The sequence below is a fragment of the Ictidomys tridecemlineatus genome, chromosome 2 (assembly GCF_052094955.1).
Source record: "Ictidomys tridecemlineatus isolate mIctTri1 chromosome 2, mIctTri1.hap1, whole genome shotgun sequence".
Classification (NCBI taxonomy): Eukaryota; Metazoa; Chordata; class Mammalia; order Rodentia; family Sciuridae; genus Ictidomys; species Ictidomys tridecemlineatus.
Genome location: NC_135478.1, coordinates 67,670,807 through 67,696,145, shown reverse-complemented (window position 1 = coordinate 67,696,145; position 25,339 = coordinate 67,670,807). Strand labels below are relative to the sequence as shown.

The following is a 25,339-nucleotide window of genomic DNA, read 5'->3' as shown; positions in this document are numbered from 1 at the left end:
GCATGGAGGAGAGTGGCGATTCTGAGCCGACCCCGGGCTGTAGTGGTCTGGACTCGGGCGGCGTTCGCGATGGCGGCGGCGCTCACAGGTGGACTCTGGCGGACGCCTGGATGAGCACCCACCCGAAGGTTAGGAGGCGCTAGAGGGGCAGGGCGCCAGTTCTGGTCCCTGAGGCGGGCGGAACTCTCGGGCAGCGCTCGAGTTCTAGTAGGCCGGCTGGCCTAGCGAGCGGGACCAAAGCGCACCGGCCGAGCGAAGGCTCGTTTGTTGTTTAAATTAGTAGAACCCTGGATGACACCTCTCCCAGCAACTCCAGCCCCGCACCAAGCCATTCTTAAACTGGACCCTATATGGGACCCCTCCCTTCCCAGTCTGGAGACCCTCATGAGCACTCCACTCTTGTCCGTTTTGCTATCCAGAGAGAGCGTCTTTCGTGTCTTAGCTGGTTCCCAGGGACCGTGCAAGTCGGAGTGTGGGCCGTGGATGAGATCTAGGACCCCCAGTGATAACGTTTAGGCAGTCACATTTACACTTAGCCTCGGACCTGGGGTGTGCACCTTGATTCTGCACAGTTGCCAATAACCAGTTTTTTAGATCTCTTGGAAAACTTTGAGGAAGTTCTTGCTCAAGATGATTAGCAGCAATGAAGATAAAGATAGCACCTATCTTGCTTCTGCTTGGGGAATTGCTGCCTTATACCAATATTGTCCCAATTCCTGAATAGACAGTGAATGGATATGTGAATTTTGTAGGAATCTTAGGGACTGAACTGGTACAGTAGACTGGCTCTCTTCTATTTGAAAGCTGTAATTCACAGATAATTGTCTGGAAACAGTCAAGAAAAGGAAAATTATGAAGATAGAAGTCTGAAAAGAGTGATTTTTTTTTTATCTTGCCCGAATTTGTCTTCTGTCTCTCTTTTCAGCCTCCCAGGAAAGAAACAATAACATGGAAATGTTGCTCAGTGCCATAAAAAGAAAAACAATAGCAAGGATAGCAGCATAGTGGTTAGGAGAATGAACTCAAATGCAGACCCCCTCAGTGGGAATCTTAGTTTTGTTCCCACCTTGGTCTGAGTTGCTTGATCTTATTATGTCAAAGTTTCTTTGCTTAATTTCATTATGCCTCAGTTCCTTTACCTAAAAAGCTGGCATATTGGTACTTACCTCGTAGTGTTAGTAATTTTTTGTAAATCATTGACATGTAGAAAGCACTATATAAGTATTTAATGTAACAGAGTTTTTTTAATCTGGATTTGATGTTGCTTTCAGACAATTTTCATATTTGAGGATTTTTTCTCTTTGAAGCTAATAACTATATAGACCCTGATCATCAAATCTTTCTTTTGATTTTTCTTCTTGAAGGAGTAAACTGATTTTTTTAAAAAGGAATAATAATGAGTGTCTTTACAGTTCTGTCTTTTAAAAAATTCAGTTTGAAAATTACTTAATAAAATGACTTCAGTGAATCAAGTAAAATATTATCAGGTTCATCATCCTTGGGCATACACTCTTTTTATTATATTATTCTCCTTCTTAGAAATCCTCAGTGTTTGTTTATGGATAAAATTCACACTTTTGGCTTGGCCACAAAGATCTTGCAACCTCTCCCCAAATCACATTTTCAGTGTCACTTTCAAATACATTTGATGTTTGGGGCAGACAGCTCAACACCCTTCTTTTCCTATACCTATGTATTTATCATGAAGCAGATGGGAGAAGGTAACTTCACATATGCCTGCATGTGGAGTCTCCTTTTGTCTTACCTTACATTAGTCTGCTTATATACCTGGTCCCTAATGTGTATTGATAATTTCCAGCTTCTCCCGCAGGGTTAAGTCCCTAAAAAATGTTCTTTTGCCCACTAGCAATTCTGAAAGAAGCAGAATTTTGCTTCTTTAAAATTCAGTAATTAGATAATTCCCTACTCTTGAGAGAGAAAGGGTGGAGAGGTAGAAAAGAAAGTAAGAGGATTGGAGCCCAAGGTTTTCTGACCTACGATGTTAGGTTGCATGACTGTTGGGAGGATAAAGAAGAGCAGAAAAAATGCCTTGATATTGAGTGGAGGTGGTGAGTTGAGTTGTAAAATTTTGAGCAGACTTCAACATAAGACAATGGAGAGAAGTTACCAATTGTGTAACAAGTGGTGCTGATGGCGATGATGGAGGCAGGGGGCTGAACAGGTTGAGAAGGCTCTTAGCTGGGAGCGGAGAGAAGACAGATTTTGTATGGCAAGAAAAGTTGACGGTTCAGCACAAGTGTGTGATGTAAAAATAAACTTTTGTATCTCCCTAACATGATGCAGGTGACATACTGATCATAAGAGTCTCTACCACATCTTCTAAAGTCTGCAATGGAGACCTTTCCTTTTCTTTTCAGTAAAACTTTTCTGAAGATTTGCTCTATGCCATGCCCCCAATATAGTAGTAGAGAGGTTGGAAACAATGGATTTTAGAAAAGCAATAGAGCAGGCCTTCTCCATCCATGCAGATATTCCAGTGTCTCAGAATCACTTGAGAATTATTCCTCCCTCCGTTACTGCATAGTTCCAGCTTGCCTCTTGTTATAGATGTTATAGTTCTAGCTTGCCTCTTTTTTAATCCGCACCTTATACTTGTTGTCCTCTCCACCCCCCTTTCTCTCTCAACTTTCCTCTCACTCTTTCTCTTTAGTAAGGGATTGAAAAAAATCAAAATGGGCTTCTAAGAGTCTTTAACTCAGGAACAAAGTATCAGTTGGTTAATCTAAAGTAAATGTGTAGTTCATCCATAGACTTTTTAATAGATGAATTCTATAAACAGAATCCAAACACATCTCAGAAAGAATATCAAATACAGTATTATAATATCAAATCATAGGGAATTTTTTTAAAGGCATTAAGGACTTAATGCCTTTATTTGGTTTTATGTGGTGCTAGGATCAAACCCAGTACCTCATACTTGTGAGGTAAGTGCTCTACCACTGATCTACAACTCCAGTCCCTAGGGAATGTTTTTTAAATTTTATAAATGACCAGGCACAGTGGTGCATGCCTATAATCCCAGCAACTTGGGGGGCTGTGCAGGAGGATCACAAGTTCAAAGCCATCCTCAGTAACTACACAAAGCCCTAAGAAACTTAGTGAAACCCATCTCAAAACAAACAAATAAAAAAATAAATGGACTGGGGATATGGCTCAGTGCAGTGGTTAAGCACCCCTGGACACTTCTGGTACCAAAAAAAAATCTTTCTGAATGTTTAATTGTGATAAAGTACATATTACAAAAAAATTACCATCTTAGCCATTTTTTGGTTAACGGTTCAGTAGAGTTAAGTATATTGATATTATTTTTTTTAAATATTTTTGTTTTAATTAGTTATACATGACAGTAGAATGCATTTATGCACTTTGATATATCATACATAGATGATATAACTTCATTTTTTCTGTGTACATGTTGCAGAACCATATTGCAGTAGTAATGTCTGTTTCATTCTACTATATTTCCTAGCCCCACTTCCCCTCCCCATCCCATCACTTTCCTCTACCTAGTCTAAGGTAACGCTATTCTTCCCTAGTGCCCCCCACCTTATTGTGAATTAGCATCCTCATATTAGAGAATACATTCAGTCTTTGGTAGTTCCATTACCAGTTTTCTGATGAATCTCCATACTGCTTTCAATAGTGATTGCACCGATTTGCAGTTCCTGAGTGTACCTTTTTCTCCACATCCTCACCAACATTTATTGTTGCCTGTATTCTTATTTATTTATTTATTTATTTATTTATTTATTTATTTATGTGGTGCTGAGGATTAAACCCAGTGCCTCACACATGCAAGGCAAGCACTCTACCACTAAGCCACAACCCCAACCCCTTGTTGCCTATGTTCTTGATGATTGCCATTCTGACAGGAGTGAGACTGAAATCAGTAGTTTTGACTTTCATTTCTCTAAATGCTAGAGATGCTGAAAACTTTTTCGTACATTGTTGATCAGTTGTATTTCTTCTTCTATAAAGTGTCTGTTCAGTTCCTTAAGGTTATTTGTTTTTTTGGTGTTAAGTTTTTTGAGTTATTTATATATCCTAGAGATTGATGCTTTATCAAAAGTGCATGTGGTAAAGATTTTCTCCTAATCTGTAAGCTCTCACTTCATATTATTGTTTCCTTTGCTGAAAAGAAGCTTTTCAATTTGAATCCATCTTATTTATTGATTCTGATTTTACTTCTTATGCTTTAGGAGTCTTGTTAAGGAAGTCAGATCCTAGGCTGACATGGTGAAGAATTGGGCTTATTTTTTCTTCTGTTAGGCGCAGGGTCTCTGTTCTAGTGCCTAAGTCTTTGATCCACTTTGAGTTGATTTTTGTGCAAGGTGAGAGATAGAGGTTTAATTTCATTTTACTACATATGGATTTCCAGTTTTGCTAGCACTATTTGTTGAATAGGGTATATTTTCTTGAGTGAATGTTTTTAGCACCCTTGTCTAGTATGAGATAACCATATTTTGGTGAGTTTATCTTTATGTCCTCTATTCTGCACCATTGGTCTACAAGTCTATTTTGGTGCCAGTACCATGCTGTTTTGTTACTGTAGCTCTGTAGCATAGTTTAAGGTCTGGTATTGTGATGCCTCTCACTCCACTTTTCTTGCTAAGGATTGCTTTAGCTATTATGGATCTCTTATTTTTCCAAATAAATTTCATGATTTCTATGTAGAATCTCCCATGCTTCTGGATAGGCAGAATTAATATTGTCAAAATGGCCATATTACCAAAATGTTATACAGATTTAATGCAATTCCTATTAAAATCTCAGTGATATTCTTCATAAAAATAGAAAAGGCAATCATATATTATTATTATGTAGCCAATCTCCATAATTTTTTCATCCTGCAAAACTGAAGCTCTGCACACATTAAACAATTCCCTGGGCTGGGGTTGTGGCTCAGTGGTGGAGTGCTTGCCTCATATGTGTGAAGCCCTGGGTTCGATCCTCAGCACCATATAGAAATAAATAAGTAAAAATAAAGATATTGTGTCTATCTACAGCTAGGGAAAAAATTAAAAAAAAAATTCCCTATTTCTCCCTGCCCTCAGCCACAGACACTCACCATTCTACCTTCTATGCCTTGGAGCTGGACTACTCTTGAATATCTTGTGTAAATGAAGTCATAGAGTGTCCTTTTGTGACTGTCTTACTTAATATTACATAATATTCTCAGAGTTCATCTGTGTTGTACCATGTGTTAGGATTTTCTTCCTTTTTCAGGATGAATAATATTCCTTTGAATGTTTGTGCCACGTTTTGTTCATCTGTCACGGGACATTTGGGTTGCTTCTACATTTTGACTCTCGTGAACATTGCTGCTATGAACATGGGTGTACAGCTATCTCTCAAGATCCTGTTTTCAGTTCTTTTGGATATATTCCCAAAAACTGTACTGCTATATCATGTGGTAATCCTGTTTAAAATTTTTTAGGAATCATCATACTGTTGTCCATAGAAACGTAGGGAATCTTAATTTCCTGTTTTACTTAAATGGTAACTTCACTGAAATCCTGGTGGTTTGTTTCTTGGCCTCTAATTCTTCCAATATTAGGAAGTATTATATATAAACTTTTGCTTTCCCAGTTGTCCTCTGGTACTGTGTTGTGGATTCCAACCCCTCTCTGCCCTACCTTCATATCTCAATCCTATTGAAACAATCAAACCTCCTACATTTTTCACTTAAATTGTTTGAAGATCTGGAGAAGTAGTTGGAGATTGGAGATTCAGTGGTCACAAAGGGAAATTACTAATATTGTGAATGTAATTTTAGGTCCTCTCTTGTCTGTAACTTTTTCCTAATAAAGTTCCATGACCTTTAGGTAGTGAGCTTTCCGTCTTCACTCACCTTCCTCAGAACTTTCACTAACTGAAATCCCTGAGGTTTTGTGTTCAACTTGTTGGACAGTAATTTTTGCTTGCTGGTATTTTTTACATCTTAAGTGAAATTAATCTCATTTTGCATTTATTGGGGTTGCATAGAACATATTTAATTAGTTCAGTCTGCACTAAATTAAGAAATAAAAGGGAGAAAAGGATTAGCATTTTAAATATTCCCTTCTCTCTCAGTAAGTATGTGCCCTGGAGTTAACCGGAGATGGAGATTAGGACTATACTATCTCTTTAGTGTTTCTGGCTGTCCTGAATATGATTCAGTGCTGATTTTAACTGTATATAATATTTACCTTGGTCACTGGCTGTAGACCCTCCTTTCCATGTAGGATGTATGCTGTTTCCTTAAATAAACCATAAATTCATAAGATTATCTTCCTTGCACCTCCAGGTCAGGAGGCAAATGTAATCTAACTCTACCCCTGGCCCAGCCACAAACCTGGCCCTCCACTGATCTTCTGGTCCTCAGTAAATAGCACTACCATTCACCCAGCCTCTCAAGATCACGTTTTGATCTCTCCCTTTTCTCTAGTGTGGTTTCTCATCTACCAGTATCTGTACTTCTCTCCTCTCAACCTCCACACTGCTGTTCTTTTCCAGTGCTCACTTTTTCCTCAGACAGTTGCATTTGCCTCGAATCTGACCTCACTGCTTGTTCTTTCTCCCTTCTAACCTATTTTCTATATAGAACAGAAGGGCCTTTTTAAAACAGGTGAGATTAACTTAATTCCCTGCATAAAATCCTTTTGTCATTTATCATCACACTTAAAATCATCTTTCTTACAATAGTTTATAAGCACCAAAAAGACCTGATCCAGCTCATGTCTCCAGTCTCACCCCTTTCTGCTTTCTTCCTTTTATTCAACCCTAATCCCATAGGCCTTTCTCTAATCCCCAGGCTTTTTCTTGCTCCTGGGCCTCAATACTTGTTCTTCATTCTGCTTAGAAGGCATGCAAGCAAATGTCAACAGATACTTGCAGAGTGAATTAGTGCTTCATAAGGACAGAAACTGTACTAAATGCCACCTTCCCAAAGTGGCTGTGATGTGTGGGTGCATACAGGCTAGAGTGCTTAGTGCAATGGTTCTCAATCCTACAATACACAGAACAACACCCACAGCAAAGCATCTTCCAGCCCCAAATGTGAGTACTGCTGAATATGTAAACTCTGCTTAGGCTACTAGAGTTGAGCTCAGAGAAGTCAGGGTTTTTATTCTTGTGGGGGTTTTTGGTACTGAGAATTGAACCTAGGATCTTGTGTATGTTAAGTAAGTATTCTACTACTGAGCTACATCCCCAACCCAAGAAGTCAGTTTAGTAGCTCTGCTGGGCCTTCAAGTCTATTGTATTACATTAAAAGCTTACTTGACTATGAGGAAAAGGTATCCTCCTGATGAAAACCAACCTCCCTCAACCTCAGAGATGCTTCTCTCTAGAAGGGTAAACGTACCTAGTCCACAAATTTATGAACCAAGACTCCCTTGTTGGTGGGCACCTTGCTCATTTCCTCATAATGCTCAGCTGCTGTACATTTCTTTTCCCGATGATAAAGTAGCTCACTGACCACTGAAGTTGAAGGCATCCCTCGGGATCAGGTTAGAAATCCCTCTCTCTTTCTCCTACCACTTAAGAGGTTTCTTGAGTGAACAACTTTTTCATGATAACCAGGATTCTTCCTTTTGTGGAGACATGGTTCATGCATACATATTCATACACCTTAAAAATAACACTATAATGTGTGATCATAAGCCTAAATTCATTTTATAAATATCCAACTATCCATTCTTTGAGACTAATATACATAGGAAAGACACTTGGCTTCCTTTGAATAAAGCAAGGGCAAACTGGACAGATTCACACAGAAAATGACCTAAGTGGAAGCTGAAGCATTTGTTAAAGTGTTACCTGATTTGGGTCACTTGGGAAATACTTAGGAAAACAAGAATGTGCTTACATTACTTCACCTGTTTTAAAAGAGTGTGCCTCTCAAAGCAACACAAAGGAGCTCAAAACTGTACCTCTGAAGATGGGAATTTATAGAACATGTGCAGTTGGGAGACTATTAAGGATAAACCTCTAGAGGGTCATAACTAACAAAGCTAATACCTTCAAGAATCACCAAATTATTCTTTTGAGACATCTAACGGCACAACTCTTAGGTGTAAACCACAAACACTGAAAATTTAGCTTTAAGGCAAAAAGGGCAAACTTGGTAATAAGGACTATACTTCTTAAAGCACCCAAGGGATAATAATTATTTGTCTTTGCCATACACCTGTCATTGTTGGGAAGTGTGGTAAGATGATTAGCCAAAAAGCATAGTCTCTGTAAAAATCATCAGAGACCACTAAGAAAGTAAGTGCTGCTAAGGAACATGCCACTAAAAAAGGAAAGAAAAAAAAAACAAGAAGAGTAGGAACTCAGAGGCATAGGAAAGATTCTAAAAGAGCAGTGTCAAGAGATGGCTAGAAGGAGTGAGGAGAGATGCTAACACAGAGAGAGATGCTGCAAATTGCCCACATAGAGCATACCATCCATTAACATGGTAGACAAATTTCTTAAAGAGTAATTACAAAGCACTTCACAGCATCCTTGTTAGATGAGTTGTCTTATTAGCTCCATTTTATAAGTGAGAAAATGAAGGCTCCGAAAGGTTTAAGTAATTTTCTAAGGTCACTAGCCTACTCTTGGTTACAAAGCATGTGACCTGACAGTTGTCCTGGGCTCCTCGCCTCAGTGCTTGTGACAGTTTGGGCTGGATAATTCTTTGTTCTGAAATGTTGTATCGTGCCTTGTAGAGCGTTGAGCAGAATTTTTGACCTCTACTATGTGCTGGTAGTTCCCACTTTCAGTTGTGACTCTCAGGAATGTTCTAGACATTGCCAGATATCCCCCAGAGGTACAGTTACTGACTTAAAGACTGAAGTTTATCAGTATGAGTCTGGTGGAAACCAAGAACGTCCTCTTGTCCCACTGCTGTCAGTCCCGGGAGTGGGGGGCATTGTTAAAGGGAAAATCCATCAAAGTTTTGAACTTTAAAAACCTGGTTCTCAGAACCTTCCAGCAATATAGTGAAAAAGGAAAGTCCAAAAATGTTCATAGCATGGTGGGTGGGTAGTGACGTCATTGTTTCACTCAGCTGTGCGTCCAACAAATAATAGTTCCAGGGAGAATGGTTTCATAGAGGCATCAGTGTTTTCTTTTTTTTTTTTTTGAATTTTTAATATTTTTATTTTTTAGTTCTCGGCAGACACAACATCTTTGTTGGTATGTGGTGCTGAGGATCGAACCCGGGCCGCACGCATGACAGGAGAGCGCGCTACCGCTTGAGCCACAATCCCAGCCCCGGCATCAGTGTTTTCGATGGAGCAGATTTAGAGGAAAGATTCTGAGTTTCCTCAAATGAGTTTGGGAGATGATGAATTCACACAAATCCCATGGCCTGTCAGTAGGTGAGGAGGAACAGGCAGATGGTCTATCACAAGCATATCCAGTCTTAAGACTTGCATTCATTGGGCATCTTACCTTGTTCACCAGCCCATTTGCAAGGAGTTTCATTGTTTACTTTCACTATGGAGTTAACTATTGCCTTGCAAGTATTGTTTATCTCAGCCCGCAAGGTAATTGCCTTAAATTTAAAATCAAATCAACAAACTTTTGCATTCCGGCAAGGTTATGTAAGGAGATAAAACAGCATGGTTTACTTAAAAAGATAAATAGCAATCAAAGCAACATTTCTTATGTGCCAAATGAGTGGTTCAGATAATAAATACTGTGGGATGAGAGGGTGGAAAGATTGCCATGACCTGGAACTTTGCAGAGGGAGTTGGGGAGCTGAGCCCTAATGGACGAGGAGAAATGATATGAAGTCTTTGCTGTAGACTGAGAATTGTACTTTGGTTAATTCGCTTAGCATGCTGATGTAAAAGGTATCTTTTAGGTGATTATTTTAATACCATGTGAGGTTTGTTATCAAGAAGTTTGCCTAGTAACAGTTACAAAGTTCAGTTAGAAGCTCATTTATGATGACTGCTCAGAGTTCATTGTCAGCTCACCTAAGAACACTCCTGAATCAAGAGGTTTTGAATACTCTTAGGGATCAAAGGAGGCTCATAGGATTGATTTCACTGGCCCTTTGCTTCGTTTAGATCTTATAGAGTTGCCTTCTCTGAACAGTGATACTCTCTTAGGAAGCGGAGCTCAGGATTTGGAAAGACCTTACTGCTACTTGTCTGTGGGATGTTGGATGTCACATAGCTCAGCAGGATTATGGGAGGTTCAGTTATTAATAAAAGGGCTACAAGAGGCCTTCACTTGAGACACAGAAGGGTTTATTCCACAAACCCCAGCCATCCAGTAGACTTATAATTCCACACAAAATGGACACAGCAGATGTTCCTGGGCCTGGCTGCTGAAGGTGTTGAGTGGCAAATGAACAAACAAACTGCAGGGAGGGGGGTGGAGTGGCCACCCCCGTCCTGTCTCTCAGGGCTTAGAGGGATAATTTTTTTCCTTCCTCCATTTGAAAATATAAACACTTTATAAACAGTTGTCACTTTTTGACTTTTAAAGATTCACAGTCTTTTCCTTTTGTTTACTTTGATGACCCTTGAAATAAGCTGCAACCGAAAGAGTAAAAGAAAAAAAATTCATCCTCATTTTTCAAAAAGAGGAGTCTGTTCATTACCACGGTACACAGGAAACCCTCAGACTCCATGGCTGCCACAGTCCAGGCCCTGGTTTTTAAATGTTTTTGCCCCAAACCCTTTCTCTGGACAGCTCGGATAATGTGAGTTACCAGCCTGAAGACCAGATGCTGAATGCTCATCTAATTTCCATAATTAAAACTCTTTACAAGACAAATTTTAGAGCTGCCTTAAATTCTGGAAAGTGCAAATTAATTTAATAGATTTACATGTCCTTGGACCTTGTTCGCTGAAAATCTCACTGCCACTTTTGAGAATGCTGCTGCATGTTCACACCAGGGGCAGCCTTCTCTCCCCTCAATGGTCTTCTCCTCTGATCTGCCCTTCCAGGGCCACAGGGCTGCAACTTAGATGTCAGAGGAGGACACCAGGGAGATGCCTTGGCGATATCATGAGATCTTCGTTGTACTGATGCTTTGAAAATTCCATCTTTTGGTGAAAATACCACATAGACACCTGTCCCAATAATTAGTATGTGGATTTTCACTCTAACAATGGAGTTAAGAAATATATGAATGTTTCTGGTTCCAAAAGTAATATACTCTTCCTTTGTGATGATAGGACCACATTGTATCTTGATTGTGGTAGAACTTACACAAATCCATACACTGTATAAAATTATCCCCTGCCACAATGCGTGTAAAAAAATGGTGAAAACTGAATAAGATACATAGCCTAGTTGACAGTAATGTTTCTGTTCATTTTCTAATTTTGATATAAACTAATATAAGGTACCACTGTTGGAATAAGCTGAAGGAAATGTACACAGATTACTGTTTTTACAAATAAAATGAGTATAATTCTTTCAAAGGAAAAGATTTTAAAGTAATGTATTTTCTTACTGTAAAAGCTTTCTAAATTACAAAAATATGAAACATTGAATATAAGAATCCCACCCCCCACTATTAATAAAAATGAGATCACAGTGCCTTACAGCCTGTCTTTTCACTTAAAAGTGTGATTTGGAGCTGATATGGTGTAACATGCCTGTAATCCCAGCAATTGAGGAGGGTAAAGGCAGGAGGATTGAAAGTTTGAGGCCAATTTCAGCAACTTAGCAAGATGCTCAGAAACTTAGCAAGATCCTATCTCAAAATAAAAGAATTAAAAAGGGCTGGAGATGCAGCTTAGTAGTAAAACAACCCTGGGTTCAATCCCCAGCACATTTCCTCCTCCACAACCCAAAAAAAGAAAAGTATGATTTGGGGATATTTCCAGTTCTGTCCATATATATCTCCAACACTTCTTTTGAATGGCTATATAGTTTGGCTCCACTTGTAGGAATATCCCATGATTGTTTTCATCTGGTTTTGTATTGGTCATTTCTAAACTTTCCTGGTACAACCAGTGTTGCTGAAGGTTATCCTTGAGCATCTGTATCTTAGTCCGCCCATGGAAGGATGTCTGCAAATAAACTCCTAGAAGTAGATTTTGCAAGATTGAAGAAAGTATGTGTTTTCCATTCTGATGGCAACTGCTAGACCTCTAGATTGCTGCTTTGCCCCAGTAACATGGGGGACACATTGTGTATGCAACAACATGGCTCTGCTGGTTACCCTCCAAAGAGGTAGTGCCTATTTATATTCCCACCAATGATGAATGAGTATTTATTTTCTTATCCAGATATTAATTGGATCTTACCCATTCAATAAAAAAAGATTCTGTGCCAAATTTATGAGTTGAAAAAAAAACATTGTTGTACTTCTTTAAACAATAATGAAACATTTTCTCATGTTTATTGGCTATTTATATTTCATCTGTGAATTGTTTGTTTATTTTATTTGCTAAATACTTGCAGTTCCCAAAGTGTATGCCAAATTTTAAATTTGGGGGAGAAGCACAGTGACACTTGCCATCTGTCAGATGATATGTGAATGACTGACTTGAAGTAATTTAGAGTTAACAACTCTAAATTATACTACATTCCTTTTGATAGTAGTAAAACTGAGTATTTGATAGTTACTGTGATAAAAAGCAAGAGCCATGAGAAATCAACATGGAACAGAAATTAAAGTGGTACAGTCTAATGATTCTAAGGCTTGGGCAGTTATGAAATATCCAATAGGCACACGGGTCCCATGAGTTAAGTATTGTGGTTATTTAAGAATGAAGTGATACACATACGTTCTTTTAACTTTTATGTGTCACTTTTTTAAACAACCATTACTTTGTAAGGGCATAAATACTTATTGGGTTGTTTGGATATACCTACTTAATGAAACTATTAGGTATTTCCTTTGGCCAAGAGAGCACCATTAAAATATTATTGAGGTACTGAACGGGCTATGAACTGAAAAACTCTTGGAATCCCTGCCGTATTTAACTTTATTTTTGTTATTGATAAGGAATCAGCAAATATTTCCCCCAGTTTTTATCTTCACTCTTGAATATTCACAGTAGATTTTGGTATGCAGAAGTTCTCAGTGCTTTTTACACATCCATACATCCTTTGTATCCATCATGGCTTCTGCTTTTGTGTGTCTGTGTGGAGTGCTATGGATTGAATCTAGTGCTGCTCTACCTCTGAGCCACTCCCCAGCCCTTTTTATATTGTATTTTAAGATAAGGTCTTCTAAATTGCTGACAATGCCCTTGAACTTGTGATCCTCCTGCCTCAGCCTCCCCAGTAGCTGGAATTACAGAGGTGTGCCACCACACCCAGCTTCTTCATAAAAACCCTTTTTACCTGAAGATTATAAAACATTTTTTCTCTAGCATTTTTATACTTTCTTTTTTTACATTGGACTCTTTTTTTTCTATCTATCTGGAATTTACCTCAGTACAAGGCTTTAGGTAGTTTTCCAATTATATTATTTCTCAAAGGACTGGTTGGTTGTTTTAGTATTTTTTTCTTGAATGAATCCGTCTTTTCTCTACAGCCTGAATGTCATTTTTATTATGTATTCTATTTCTATATGCAGAATTTCCAGCAAGTTTATCTCTGGACCTTGTATTTTCTATCTTATAGCACTTATATTTTTTCCACTTAAACTTCAGTTATTTATGCACATTTCTTATTTCCTTCACAAGATCATAGCTCTTTACTAATTTCATCTTTGTATCTTACATACATTTTACTGTTTTTTCTTTTCTTCCCTCTCTGAATATTTTAAACTTCATATTGTAGAAAACTTTAAATGTATACAAGTAATATAATTAATCCCAGTGTATCCATCACTCAGCTTCAACAGTGATCAATTATTGACTAATTTCCTTTCATTTATTCTTCTATCCACTTACCCCCTCCTGCATTGCTGTTGTTTGTTTTTTGGGGGGAGTGGGAACTGAGGATTGAACCCAGGGAACTTGACCACTGAACCATATCCCCAGCCCTTTTTTGTATGTTATTTGGGGACAGGGTCTCACTGAGCTGCTTAGCACCTCGCTATTGCTGAGGCTGGCTTTGAATTTGAAATCTGCCTACCTCAGCTTCCCAAGCTACTGGGATTATAGACGTGAGCCATGGCACCCAGCTCTGATTTGTGTTTTGACTGAACAAATTGTTATTTTTCATTAATTAATAAGTTTGCTACATCAAAGAGTTCCTTACAGATCTCAGTACTATCTTTAAGGAATCTCAATAGTTGAAGATCCAGATAGACAGAAAAGTTAAATTAGCCAGTATAGAAAAGGGTTCTCCTAAGGAATCTAAACAGAGCCTTATTTTGCAAATAAATATAACTTAATTTTTTATACATAGTTTCTCATAAGTGAAATTAGAAATTCTTTGGTTAGAACCAATTTTATGTCAGTGTAGGGGCCTTTGACACTACTGCTGGGTGACAAGACTCCTGATTGTGTTGAAAAATTGAAACATCAGGCCAGAGATGATCCAAGATAAATATATACTCACTCACTCTATAAAGATGATAGGTTGTCAGGAATGGGGAATCATCTCCTGTGGTCATAGAACAGGTTTTATGCAATAGAGAATGTACAGGAAGTGAAACCAGAAAGGTTAGTTGAATCTTCAATTCCCAGTATGTTCTTAAGAAGATTGAAAGTCATTAACAGATTTTGAACTTGGGAGTGATACCTCTGAGCTTGGCTTTAGAACTTCTGACAGCTGTGTGTGAAATCTGTGTAAGAGGGAGAGACCTGCCAGATTAGGTTGTTCTCATCATCTAGGTACAAGGTCTTTTGGATTCTGAACAGGACTGTGGGAATGTTCTGGAAAGGAGGGGTAGATTTGAGACACAAAATGATTTGCTCAGTTCTCACAGAGATGGTATTTTTGTACATTATAGTCCTTAAAGATATTTATGGCCTATTTCCTACAATTCTCTTCCCCCAGCCAGAGTTAGGTAGGAAGTAATTACACTTTGTAATTAGTGTCCTCTTCCTGGTAGCATCAACATAATATAGTGAAGTCACCTTTTTGGAACTTACCAAGACCTTCCTAAGGATGTGGTCTCATCTGGTAGACAGGGAGCAACCACTTGAAATGCTTCCTGGCCTGCCCTCTGGCGAAGGGTTCAGTCGGTGGGTGAGTGTGAGTGGCACATGCCCACTAAGTCATTCTTCTAGGGAATAACTGGACCAAGGGGCTCCAGTTTCTTAAGGTTCTGTCTGTAGCCCACACTGACCCTCAAGACTGGTAATAGTTGGTCTGTCAATAAAAAATAGGACATTGAGCTCTCCGTTCTTGTGACATAGGCAGGTACATATGCCTTGCAAGCATTGCCCTGAATTTGGAAGTCTGTAGCAAGAGGGGTGCTCCTGAGAAAACACAGTTGGGCCGGGATTTGATTGATATGCCTGAAGCAGAAAGCAAATCCTAACCCACCTTGACATGATTAGAAATGATATATAGGTTAGACAACTTTTTTCTCTCTTGCTTTCCCATCTCCTCCACACACACATGCAAGCACAGATCTGCCTTTTAAATGACTTTTGCTGTATCCGTTTCCCAGCAGTTATGTGATTAGGCATGTTTCTGTGAATTAGAAAGTTTAGACCCTCCTTCAGCCTCCCCCCACTTCCAGCTTGCAATCTCACTTACAGCCATAAAATACTTCTGCCTGCCTGCCTGCCTTTAGTTCTGTTTGTATGAATTAAGTTGATAGGATAAATATTCACCTTCCCAACTACAGGCTGAAACAATGTTTGCCTGTTCTGCCCAGTGAGTCGAGAAAAAAAGGGGGCCTGACATCACCCTATACTGTACATTCCCGGCATAGATCATTTATTTAAGTCCCTGAAAAAATACAGATGTTTTACCAGCCGAAATAAAACCCTGTGTAAACACTGAGCTTGGAAAAATGCAGCACTGACTTAGCTGGGGGATTAGAGCAAAGCAGAGAGAAGAGGCAGAAAGGCAGAGACAGGACTTTTATACTTGGCTAAATGTGATAGGGTCAAAAGTACGCACTCACAGTCTGCATGCTGCAAAAGGAAAAGATTGAATTTGATTTTAAGAAAATACAGTTCCAAAAGTGGAGGTACTGGTTGATCTCGAAGAGTTTGGGATTGCTAATGGTTCCAGTTCATTCACTCCATAGAGATCTAGCCTTTGAAATGAGAATCTCTTTTCTTACTGGCATTAGCCTTTTTCATGGCCTGTCTCACTGTCCTATTATTGCTGGATCCTGCTGGTTTCTGGAGCTCAGCTGCTGTTGATTTTATAAGGGGGAAAATTGCCTGGAAGCCATGCTTGGTGAAGAGGAAAACCCATCTCAGCATTGCATTCCCAAACAGCAATATATCACCTTGATCTTGTCTAACACAAGTCACTATTTTAGTCCAGCAGCATAAACCAGACATATTTTACTGGTGCAGTGTGAGTTTTTTCAGGGAACTGCCTCATGACTCCTTTTAATCCTGTGGCATTTATTCAGAGAGCCTTATATTTTGCTCTCTGGAGTTGCTTTTAAGATTTTGTGCTGCCCAAGTGGACCCTGAGCTTTGTACAGATGCCTGGGGCTCCCCTGGCCCTCTCTGTTTAGAGTTGGGGTGGGGTTGGGGACAGAAGGTAACCACTTCCAGGTTCTCCACATGGAGTTTCATTGAGCCTTGTGTCTTAGGGGCAAGAAATCCAGCACATTCTCTGGCCCTCTTCTGCATTTCCTGCTTCTTCAGTGACCACCCCTCTCCAAGGCAGGGCTGACCGTCCCATGCCTGTGATAGTCATGGAAAGTGCTGTTGGTCTTCTGTACTTTTGGTCTCTTTTTTGCTGACAACTCTAAGTCTACCCCTCACCCTTCTCCAAGGGGCATGCTGTAGCTAGGGGGGTAATAACTATCTTTTCTCTGTTTGTTCTGATGTGATTATTAATTGAGCTTTCTTTCCTCACAGATGAATTCCTGGTTTTGCCCTAATTAGAGCAGCCATAACCTTGATGTTCCCAGCCAGACTCTTTAAGTCCCCTCCCTCATTCTCAGACCTGTTGTGTATTCTCTTATGAACCTGGTCCTGAAAGATGCCCCTGGTTCACCAGCTGCCCCTCAGCTCCATGTCCACAGCAGTTGTCAAGCCCTACTTTGTAGCCCCCAGAAGAATGGATCCTTTCCTCTGAACCATTGCTGCTGGAGTTGAGATAGGGTGGGTGAGATGGGAAAGTTGCAAAATGAGAGCCCTGCTCAGGCCAGGTAGCTAAGTGAGCCAAGACGGGCAGTGAGGATAAACTCATGGCCCTCTCTGTCCACACTTTGCTCAGCCACAGCCAGGTGACTGTCAGCCAGCAAGAAGGTGGGCCAGCTACAGCTAGATCTTTTGACTTTCCAAAAGAACTGGGGAATCAGGATGATTTCGATGTGATCTCCCAATTCATAAATGTTGGTTTAAAAGTACTGTAGGGGCCAAGTAAAGCCTCAGCCCACAGACTGTTGGCCTTGAGCCCTGTTTTCAATGCGCCCATCTCTTGTCTAGACTCTTGCTGTGGTTCTGGCCCTCCACACCTTACCCCCCTCCCCCGCCCACTGACTTTTCCTCTCCAGGTCACAGCTCCCCCACTGAAGTGCTCTCTGAAGAGGCCTCTGCTGTCCACAGGGCAATGCTCATCCCAGCAGGTTACCTTTAAGTACTTTCCCAGTCTGACCCCACCACCCTCTGCACACCCTGGCTGTGCTCTTGTCACACAGGATGCTTGCTGTCCCCCAAGCTATATGAATATGTATGTTTTTTAATGACTAGACTATTTTCAAGAATAATTTTAGATTTATCAAAAAATCAAATTGATAGTATTAGAAGTTCCCATATATTCCTCTCCTCCCTGGACACACCAGTTTTCTCCTATTATTAATATCTTCATTAGAGTGGTATATCTGTTACAGCTAATGAACCAATATTGATAATCATTATTAACCAAAGTCCATAGTTTATGTTAAGATTCACTGTTTCTGTTGGCAATGCCAATATTTTGATACCATTTAAAATCTTTTTTGTCACAGTGGCATGCACTTGTAATCCCAGGGGTTCAGGAGGCTGAGGTAGGAGGATCACAAGTTTAAAGTCAGCCTTAACAAGTTTGGTGAGACCCTAAGCAATTTAACAAGACTGTGTCTCAAAATAAAAAATAAAAAGGTCTGGGAATGTAGCTTAGTGCATAAGCACTTCTGGGTTTAATCCCTGGTACCAAAAATAAATAAATAAATAAATAAAAAGATATAAAATAAAAGAGAAAGTTATGGTCATACAGCTGTGCAAACCAGCAATTTAGAAGGCTGAGACAGGAGGAGCAAAAGGTGGAGGCCAGCCTGGGCAACTTAGTGAGACGCTGTTTCAAAGTAAAACTTAGAAGGTCTGAGGATATAGTTCAGTGGTAGAGCACCCCTTAAGTTCAGTCCCCAGTGTCACCAAACAACAACAAGAAACCCCACCAAACTTCTCAGAGTTCTCATGTGTGTTCAGTTAATCACCCTCCACCTTGGGTCTAGCAGCTTTGGATTTTCTGTGCTTGGTTCAGGACAGTGTGGGATACAGGCTGTTTGCAAATTATCCCAGGCCTGGGCCCAACCATGCTCTTAGCCCAGAAGTTCTTCTGGATCAGAACTATAGGCAAGAGGTAAAAGGAGAAGGAGTAGCCTTGCCTCTGGCAGCCTTAAGAGCTGGTGGACAAATGACCTTTCAGGTTGGAGCTGCCTAGTATGCCTGGATCTCACTGTAGATCCCAGTTCCAGAGGCCTGGCTGTCTGCCTGGACCTCACACCAAAAGATGGCCTCTTTTTCCTTGAACCCAACACTAAATGTCATGTGAAGGTGGTTGTGTGTTCAAATATTTTCATTGATTTTTTTAAAGAAAAAATATTATCTGAAAGTCACCAACTTACTTAATACATTTGCTTTTAAAACTTTTCTTCCCTCTCCCCTTCCTCTGTTTTTCTCCTCCTTGTCTTTTCTACTTCATTTCCTCTGTGACTGCTCTGATTCTGTGCTTCATTTATATTACTCTGTCACTCTGCTTGCTTCTTTCTGCCAGTTCTTCTAAGTGTACCTCTCTCTTCATTTGACCCATGGGAACAGATCACTTTCCCTTCCTGATGAATAACCAGGATCACAATTGTTGTCTGGTTTGTGCCCAGGGTAACAGAACTGATGGGCCTGTAGGCTGATTTTCCTAAACCAGAGCTACCAAGCGTTTCAAAAACAGTCTTGTTTTTGCCAAGCAAGGTGAGCAAATATAGGACTAAGTATAAACATTCATCAGGAGTTATTTTTGAAGTGATTGCTTCTAAATGAGAAGCATTTGAAAATCTCACAGCTTTCTTTACAAGTAAATTCCAAAGTCATGTATTTTGTGGTGTCTGATGATTAATTACAATCCTGTGACACCATGAAAAGCCTGGTGGTTGGTTTTGTGCAGCTGTGGAGAAAAGAAAGCAAGGCCCAGTGACTGTGCCAGCTCTTTCAGGACAGTGGGGATTGAGGCTGAGGGAGGTATTTTTCCCTCTGGCAGTTACCACATAAGAACAGAAGCCCCAGCCAGACCCACTTCTGCAGACTCCAGGCCGGGTGGTTTGGGTCCCTGCGGGGGTGTGGTGAGGGAGCAACATTTGATCTGTTGCTTCTGAAATAACAGATCCTTTATTAGAGAAAGCATTTCCAGTCTCCACACTGGGACTGTGTGCATTATTCTATACAGTTACTTCTGTTTCAGAAAAAAAAAATAGTAGTAACATATAGCAGAGTAATCAAAACTTACTTTGATTCTCCAAACAGAATGTGTTCAGCATGTATTTCTTGGTAGTGATTGCAGATGTCTGACCCCAGAATACCTGGCAGGTCACCCAGCAAGGTTCTGACAGCTCTGGGGGGTTTTATTTGTTTGTTGTGTTTTTGTTTTTGTTTTTTTGGCGGCTGGGGGGGGGGGACTGGGAATTGAACCCAGGAGCATTCTACCTTTGAGCTATATCCCTAGACCCTTTTATTTTATTTTGAGATAGGGTCTCCTTAAATTGCCCTATCTGGCCTTGAACTTATGATCCTCCTATTTCAGCCTTCCTAGTTCCTGGGGTTATAGGGGTGTACCGCTGTTCCTGACCTGATCTATTTCATCTTGGCCTCTCACATTTCTTGTTACTTCTTTCCATATTGAACTCTCAATTATTTTACTACCGTGAGCCCAGCCCCTTGTTGGCAGATGGGAAAGAAGAAAAAGTTGATTCTGTTTACTTAAAAAAATTATCTGCAGCTTCAGCAAAGGATCTGAATAGGGAAAGAAAACAAATACCATTAAAATAGGCTTCAAAGTTCTTGGTGCATTTATCTCTTCTTGCTTTCCTCCACCCACCTACCTCTTCCCCTGGATTTAGATAAGGGAGCTGAGACCAAAGATTTCTCTGACATGTATCTTTCTCCTTGGCACTAGCTAAGGTCAAAAACTCTTGCCCACCCCTTATTCTCTTTCATTCCCTGCAGATTTGTACTCCTCTCAGAGCTTCATGGATGTCATTGCTGAGTGTGAATTGAGCACACACACTTGCACTTGGCCTTAGTCACTTATCTGTTGGAATATGGCCATCATTCTAAATATAGGCACAACAGGACCTGCTTTGCTCTGTTTAATTCTAATGTATAATGTCATGTAAGGCTGGGGGTTACACATCTGCATTGTTGTCCCCACTTCTGACCCCTAAGGATAGATCTGCTAAATATATATATATACATAATTTTAATCCACATATCATTATTCAATATTTGCAAGGCAAGCATTGGTGTGCCTGCTCTTTTAGTCAAAACTATTCTGATGAACCCACAGTGTTAAACCAGCTTGGACACTCAAAATTATTTTCCTATAGGAAGACTGACTTGAAAATGCACATTTTATTTGCATGTAAAATTACTGACATATTTGTGTTTCTTTGCTGAAATAAATGATAGATTGTTTCTAATAATAAATTTTTGTGTGGTCACAGAATAGTCCCCAATTTTTGGAATTGTGTGAGGCACACAGAGCACAACTATGGGTCAAGGCCACAGGTTTGACACCACTGCTCCCTCCTCCAAAATCCACATGCTTTTCTGCAGAGAGCAGCACCCCATTCTTCAGGTGTCTGTTTTCTCCAAGGGAAGTATTTGGAGGAAACCTAAAGGGAAGAACTGAGCATTTAGGAAAGATACATTTTCACAGCAGAATGTTGCTTTTTCTCTCTCTCGGCTTAGGTTTTTCATTTGTTGAAAGCCTACATGGACTCCAAACACAGAACGAGTTCAGACTTTCTTCAGGAGCTGACTGACATCACTGTTTGTACCAAAGCCAAATTCTGGCTGGCCAAGAGGTATGTTAAAACCCCACGTTAGCAAGGAGTTATTGGGGTTAGCAGCACATTCGAAAGTTGCCATTATCTACTTGTGAAGAGTTTTAAAAGTCATTGGCATGACTTTTCTAAACTTACTGGAGTATGTATCCTTGTAGAACTTTAGGTTGTAGTAAAGAAAGAAGAAAAATATTTTTCTAAAATTGCTGAGTTACTAGGAGGGCATGTAATATGGATTTTTAAAAAAAAGTCTATGTAGTTTTTTTTTAATATCTTTATTTATTTATTTTTTATGTGGTGCTGAGGATCGAGCCCAATGCCTCACACATGTGAGGCAAGCGCTCTACCACTGAGCTACAGCCTCAGCCCCTGAAGTACAGCCCCGGCCCATAGTATGGATTTTTACTGCCCACCAAGTAGCTAATACCTTTTATGTGCCCTGTGTTAGAAATAAACAGTGAAAGACAGTGATTCTCTCAATCATGTGCTACAAACTCTTAAGTACCCTGGCAGCTCACAGCTGTGGGATTGATGTCAGACTTAAGCAGCACTGAGGCTCAGAGAGATATCCTAGGGCAAGGATAGGAACAGGAGAGGGAAGTCACCATTTTCAGGTGGGCACTAGGATAGCTTGACATTGCAAGGCAAAGAAGGGGGCTACTTTTTTTTTCATCCTTGCTGTTGTTCATTTATTTTAGAACTTAGAACTTTTTGTATGTGAAAGATGAAGGAATAAAAAGAATTCTGCATTTAATATACAGGAAGGGTTGTCTGTAACACTGTGTTCAAATGTATGTTGGTGTACCTGATACTGGTAGGACAGTAAGTGCCCAGCGACTGGGTCCAGAGAAGACCCACACACTTCCTTACCACATTCCATGCTGCAGTCTGCTGAGAGAGCAGCCTCTCTTCTTTATTTTTTTTTAAAAATGTGCTTATTTTTTACTTTCGTTAGGTCCCCCACCTTATATGGCAAATCAAGTAATGGGTGACATGAGGCCCACAGATCATTTTGGTCCAAGAAAATATTGTTAAGCAAAGACTCCAGGCCAACTTTTGTCTTAGGAGAGGTGGGGATACACAGAGAAAAGTCGTTCTGGCTTTAAGGGCCACCAGAGGTAAGAGATATGTAAGTAGATGATTTTCATTCAACATTTTTATGTGACAAATGTATGTGGTACAGGAGTAGCCCAGAGGAGGAAGCAGGGAGGGCTGACATTGAACCAGCCATCAAGAGATGATTTGAATATCTGCCAAATTGGCCACATACTGTGACATTACCTTGTAATCCCAGTGACTTGAGAGGCTGAAGCAGGAAGATTGCAGGTTCAAAGCCAGCTTAAGCAACTTAGTGAGGCCCTGTCTCAAAATCAAAAATAAAGGAAGGGCTGGGGATGTGGCTCAGTGGTTAAGCACCCCTGGGTTCAATCCCCAATACCAAAAAAAAAAAGAAAAGAAAAGAAAAGAAAATTTTGCCAAATGGCCAAGGCAGGGAGGAGAATTCCAGACTTAGGTAATAGCATAAGCAGAAATATGGCAGTTTGAAATGGCAGGGTAGGTTTGAAGAAGTGTAAGAAAATTAGCTCTCCCTGTGGTACAGAATAAGGCTGAGGAAACATGCAGAAGCCACAGTGAAAGTTCCTTAAGGAAGCTTGGGGAAGGGGATCCAGTGGCAGATATCCCACACAGCAGGCCTTAGTGATTGACCAGCAATAGCTTTGGACAGGGATGTTGATGGGGGAAATTCTCTAGCATCTAAAATGCCAACAAAGTTATGTTGAATCTCTCATTTTTAATCTAAATTTTGTTTTCTCCATTTTATTTAGAGGATAAAAATTGCCTAACCATAAACTCTTCCCCTCAGCCTTGTCCTATTTGCCCTCAGTGGACTCTTAGCTCCCCCAGAACACATTTCCTGGAAGAACAGGGACTTGTGGTCATATTTGTACTCAGCTGGTTACCTATTATCAGGTCAAATCCTCCTTCGGGGGGGATCAGGAAGTTGGGGCTCTCCAGAAATTATCCTGTTGAAACCCTCCTTCCAGCCAGAACTATCCCAAGCTCCAAACTCTCCAGTTTTTCAAGTCCTATAGTGAAGAAGTTTCTGGCCCCTTAGCTTGCTACTCTGTCATGGGTCTCATAGAAGGTCATTGCCCACCTGCTTCTTGAGTCCAGCCTTTCTTGTTGCCTGGGATGGAGAAGGCATAGTGACCCACCAGCCATTGGCTCACAAAGTCACCCCAGCTTCCTGTTCAGCTGGGGAATTTCTTTATAAGCCTTCCCGGTGGCCCCTATTATTACTCTCCAATTGGGCTTCTCATCATCATCATCACTGTCCCCCACCCTTCTCTTGATTTTTCTCCATGCCCTAGAAAATAAAGACATGGATCACTGCAGTTCACTGGGCTTCTACCTTCCTTGCCCAGAATCCAGGAAAGCCACAGTCTGTTTCCAGTACAGTCAACTCTCTATTATCCAAGTGTGAACTTTCCACTTGGTGGGTGGTCTGTGGATGGTTCCTAACACCAGCTTCCTCTTGCTCCCCAACTCACTTTTACCAGTATTAGTCAGGATGTGTTTAGAGACTAGAATAGAGTTTGGAAGGAAAACATGCTGCCAAAGCACAGTGCATTCCAAAGCTTTGTATCTGTCTTTCTATATTGTCTACACCATTGACAGGATAACCCTGATGATCCTGAAGAGGAAATTATAGAATTGGGGACAAGTGATGAAGCATCAGCCTGCCCCATGCCTTCCATGTCCCTAAGGGTGTCTTGCTTCAGGAGGTGTTTGTCTACACCACTTAGCTCCATGCTCAGCTAACCCACTCAGGTCCTAGTGGTCCCCTCTGAAAACAGACCCATCTTCCCTTCACCTGCCTTTCCCATGAAGATGTTACAACGCAGAGTATTCCAAATTCCACTGCTCCTTTATGTCCCTTGAAATTTATACATGAAAGAAGAATGATGTTCTTTTGAGCCCACTAAGGATTTTCTGTATCTTTTTAATATAAGCTATGAAAAAATGATGTTATGGCAAAAAGAAAATGTTGGTTTAAATTTTAGCACCAACACCTTTTTCCTCCTAAATTTATTTGATAATCAGCCTCAGTTCATTCAGTCCAATAAGTACAAAAATTTTAGTGGATGTGTCATTTATTTGTCCTTTTATTCCCAGAAAAGATTTTTAAAAAATTCATTGGAGCCAGGGGATCACCAATTCAATTTTTAAATTTTGACTCTGAAATTGAGGGCACATAAAGACTTTTGTCGTGTATTTGGTATTTTGACTTTGCAAGATTAATAAGGATTTATATGAGGTCTTTGAGCAATAGCCATGGAGCTGTTGGGGAATTTTGGGTGATGAATGGCCAGCTGGCAACGTGGCCTAAGTAAAGGACTGGGTTTCTGCTCTTACAGGCTGCTTTTCATCCCAAGATGTCAAAGCCTTTATGGAAATCAGCTCATTAATCCTTCAAGTCCCTTCCTTCCCATTTTCCTCCATCCCTCCCTCCTCAATCTAGTTCACTGTCTCTTCCCTGGTGCTAAGGCAATTTGCCAACTATTGAAAGAAAACTAAGCTGACCCAGGTCAGGGACTCGCTGAGAATAAGGGTCAGCCACTGGCCTGGAAAGAGCAGCTGGGGGCCCTTAAAAGAGAATTCCGCGCAGTCCCCAAAGGTAGACAGTCTGCAAGCCTTGCTGTTTGCAGATTCCAGGTCAGCTGACCCAGCTGGATCTCAGGTCCTGCCTGAGTAGAAAAGACTTTTAAAAGCCCTGTCAAGTAGGACTAGGAGGAGCAAAAGACTGGCTGACTTCAGTCGAGGGCTGGGATTACTATTATAGTGGGCTAAAAATTTTGAGAGATGAATTTAGTTATCTAGTGTTTCCTTCTTTGGTTATCAAAGGGGAAAAAAAGGGAGTGTGTGTGTGTGTGTGTGTGTGTGTGTGTGTGTGTGTGTGTGTAGTGTGTTCCCTTTAATAAACTTAGTGAACTGAACAAACTATTCTGACTTAGCACAGTG

At 40.4% G+C, this 25,339-nt stretch overlaps 1 protein-coding gene across 1 annotated transcript; it reads left to right on the top strand.

Annotated features, from left to right (window-relative positions):
- Positions 1-25,233, top strand: LOC120888250 (tRNA-splicing endonuclease subunit Sen15-like). The gene is made up of 3 exons (XM_078038685.1): positions 1-128; positions 21,222-21,337; positions 22,272-25,233. Exons 1-3 carry the CDS (start codon positions 3-5, stop codon positions 22,306-22,308), a joined length of 279 nt encoding a protein of 92 aa, XP_077894811.1. The 5' UTR covers positions 1-2; the 3' UTR covers positions 22,309-25,233.
- The last annotated feature ends 106 nt before the right edge of the window (positions 25,234-25,339 follow it).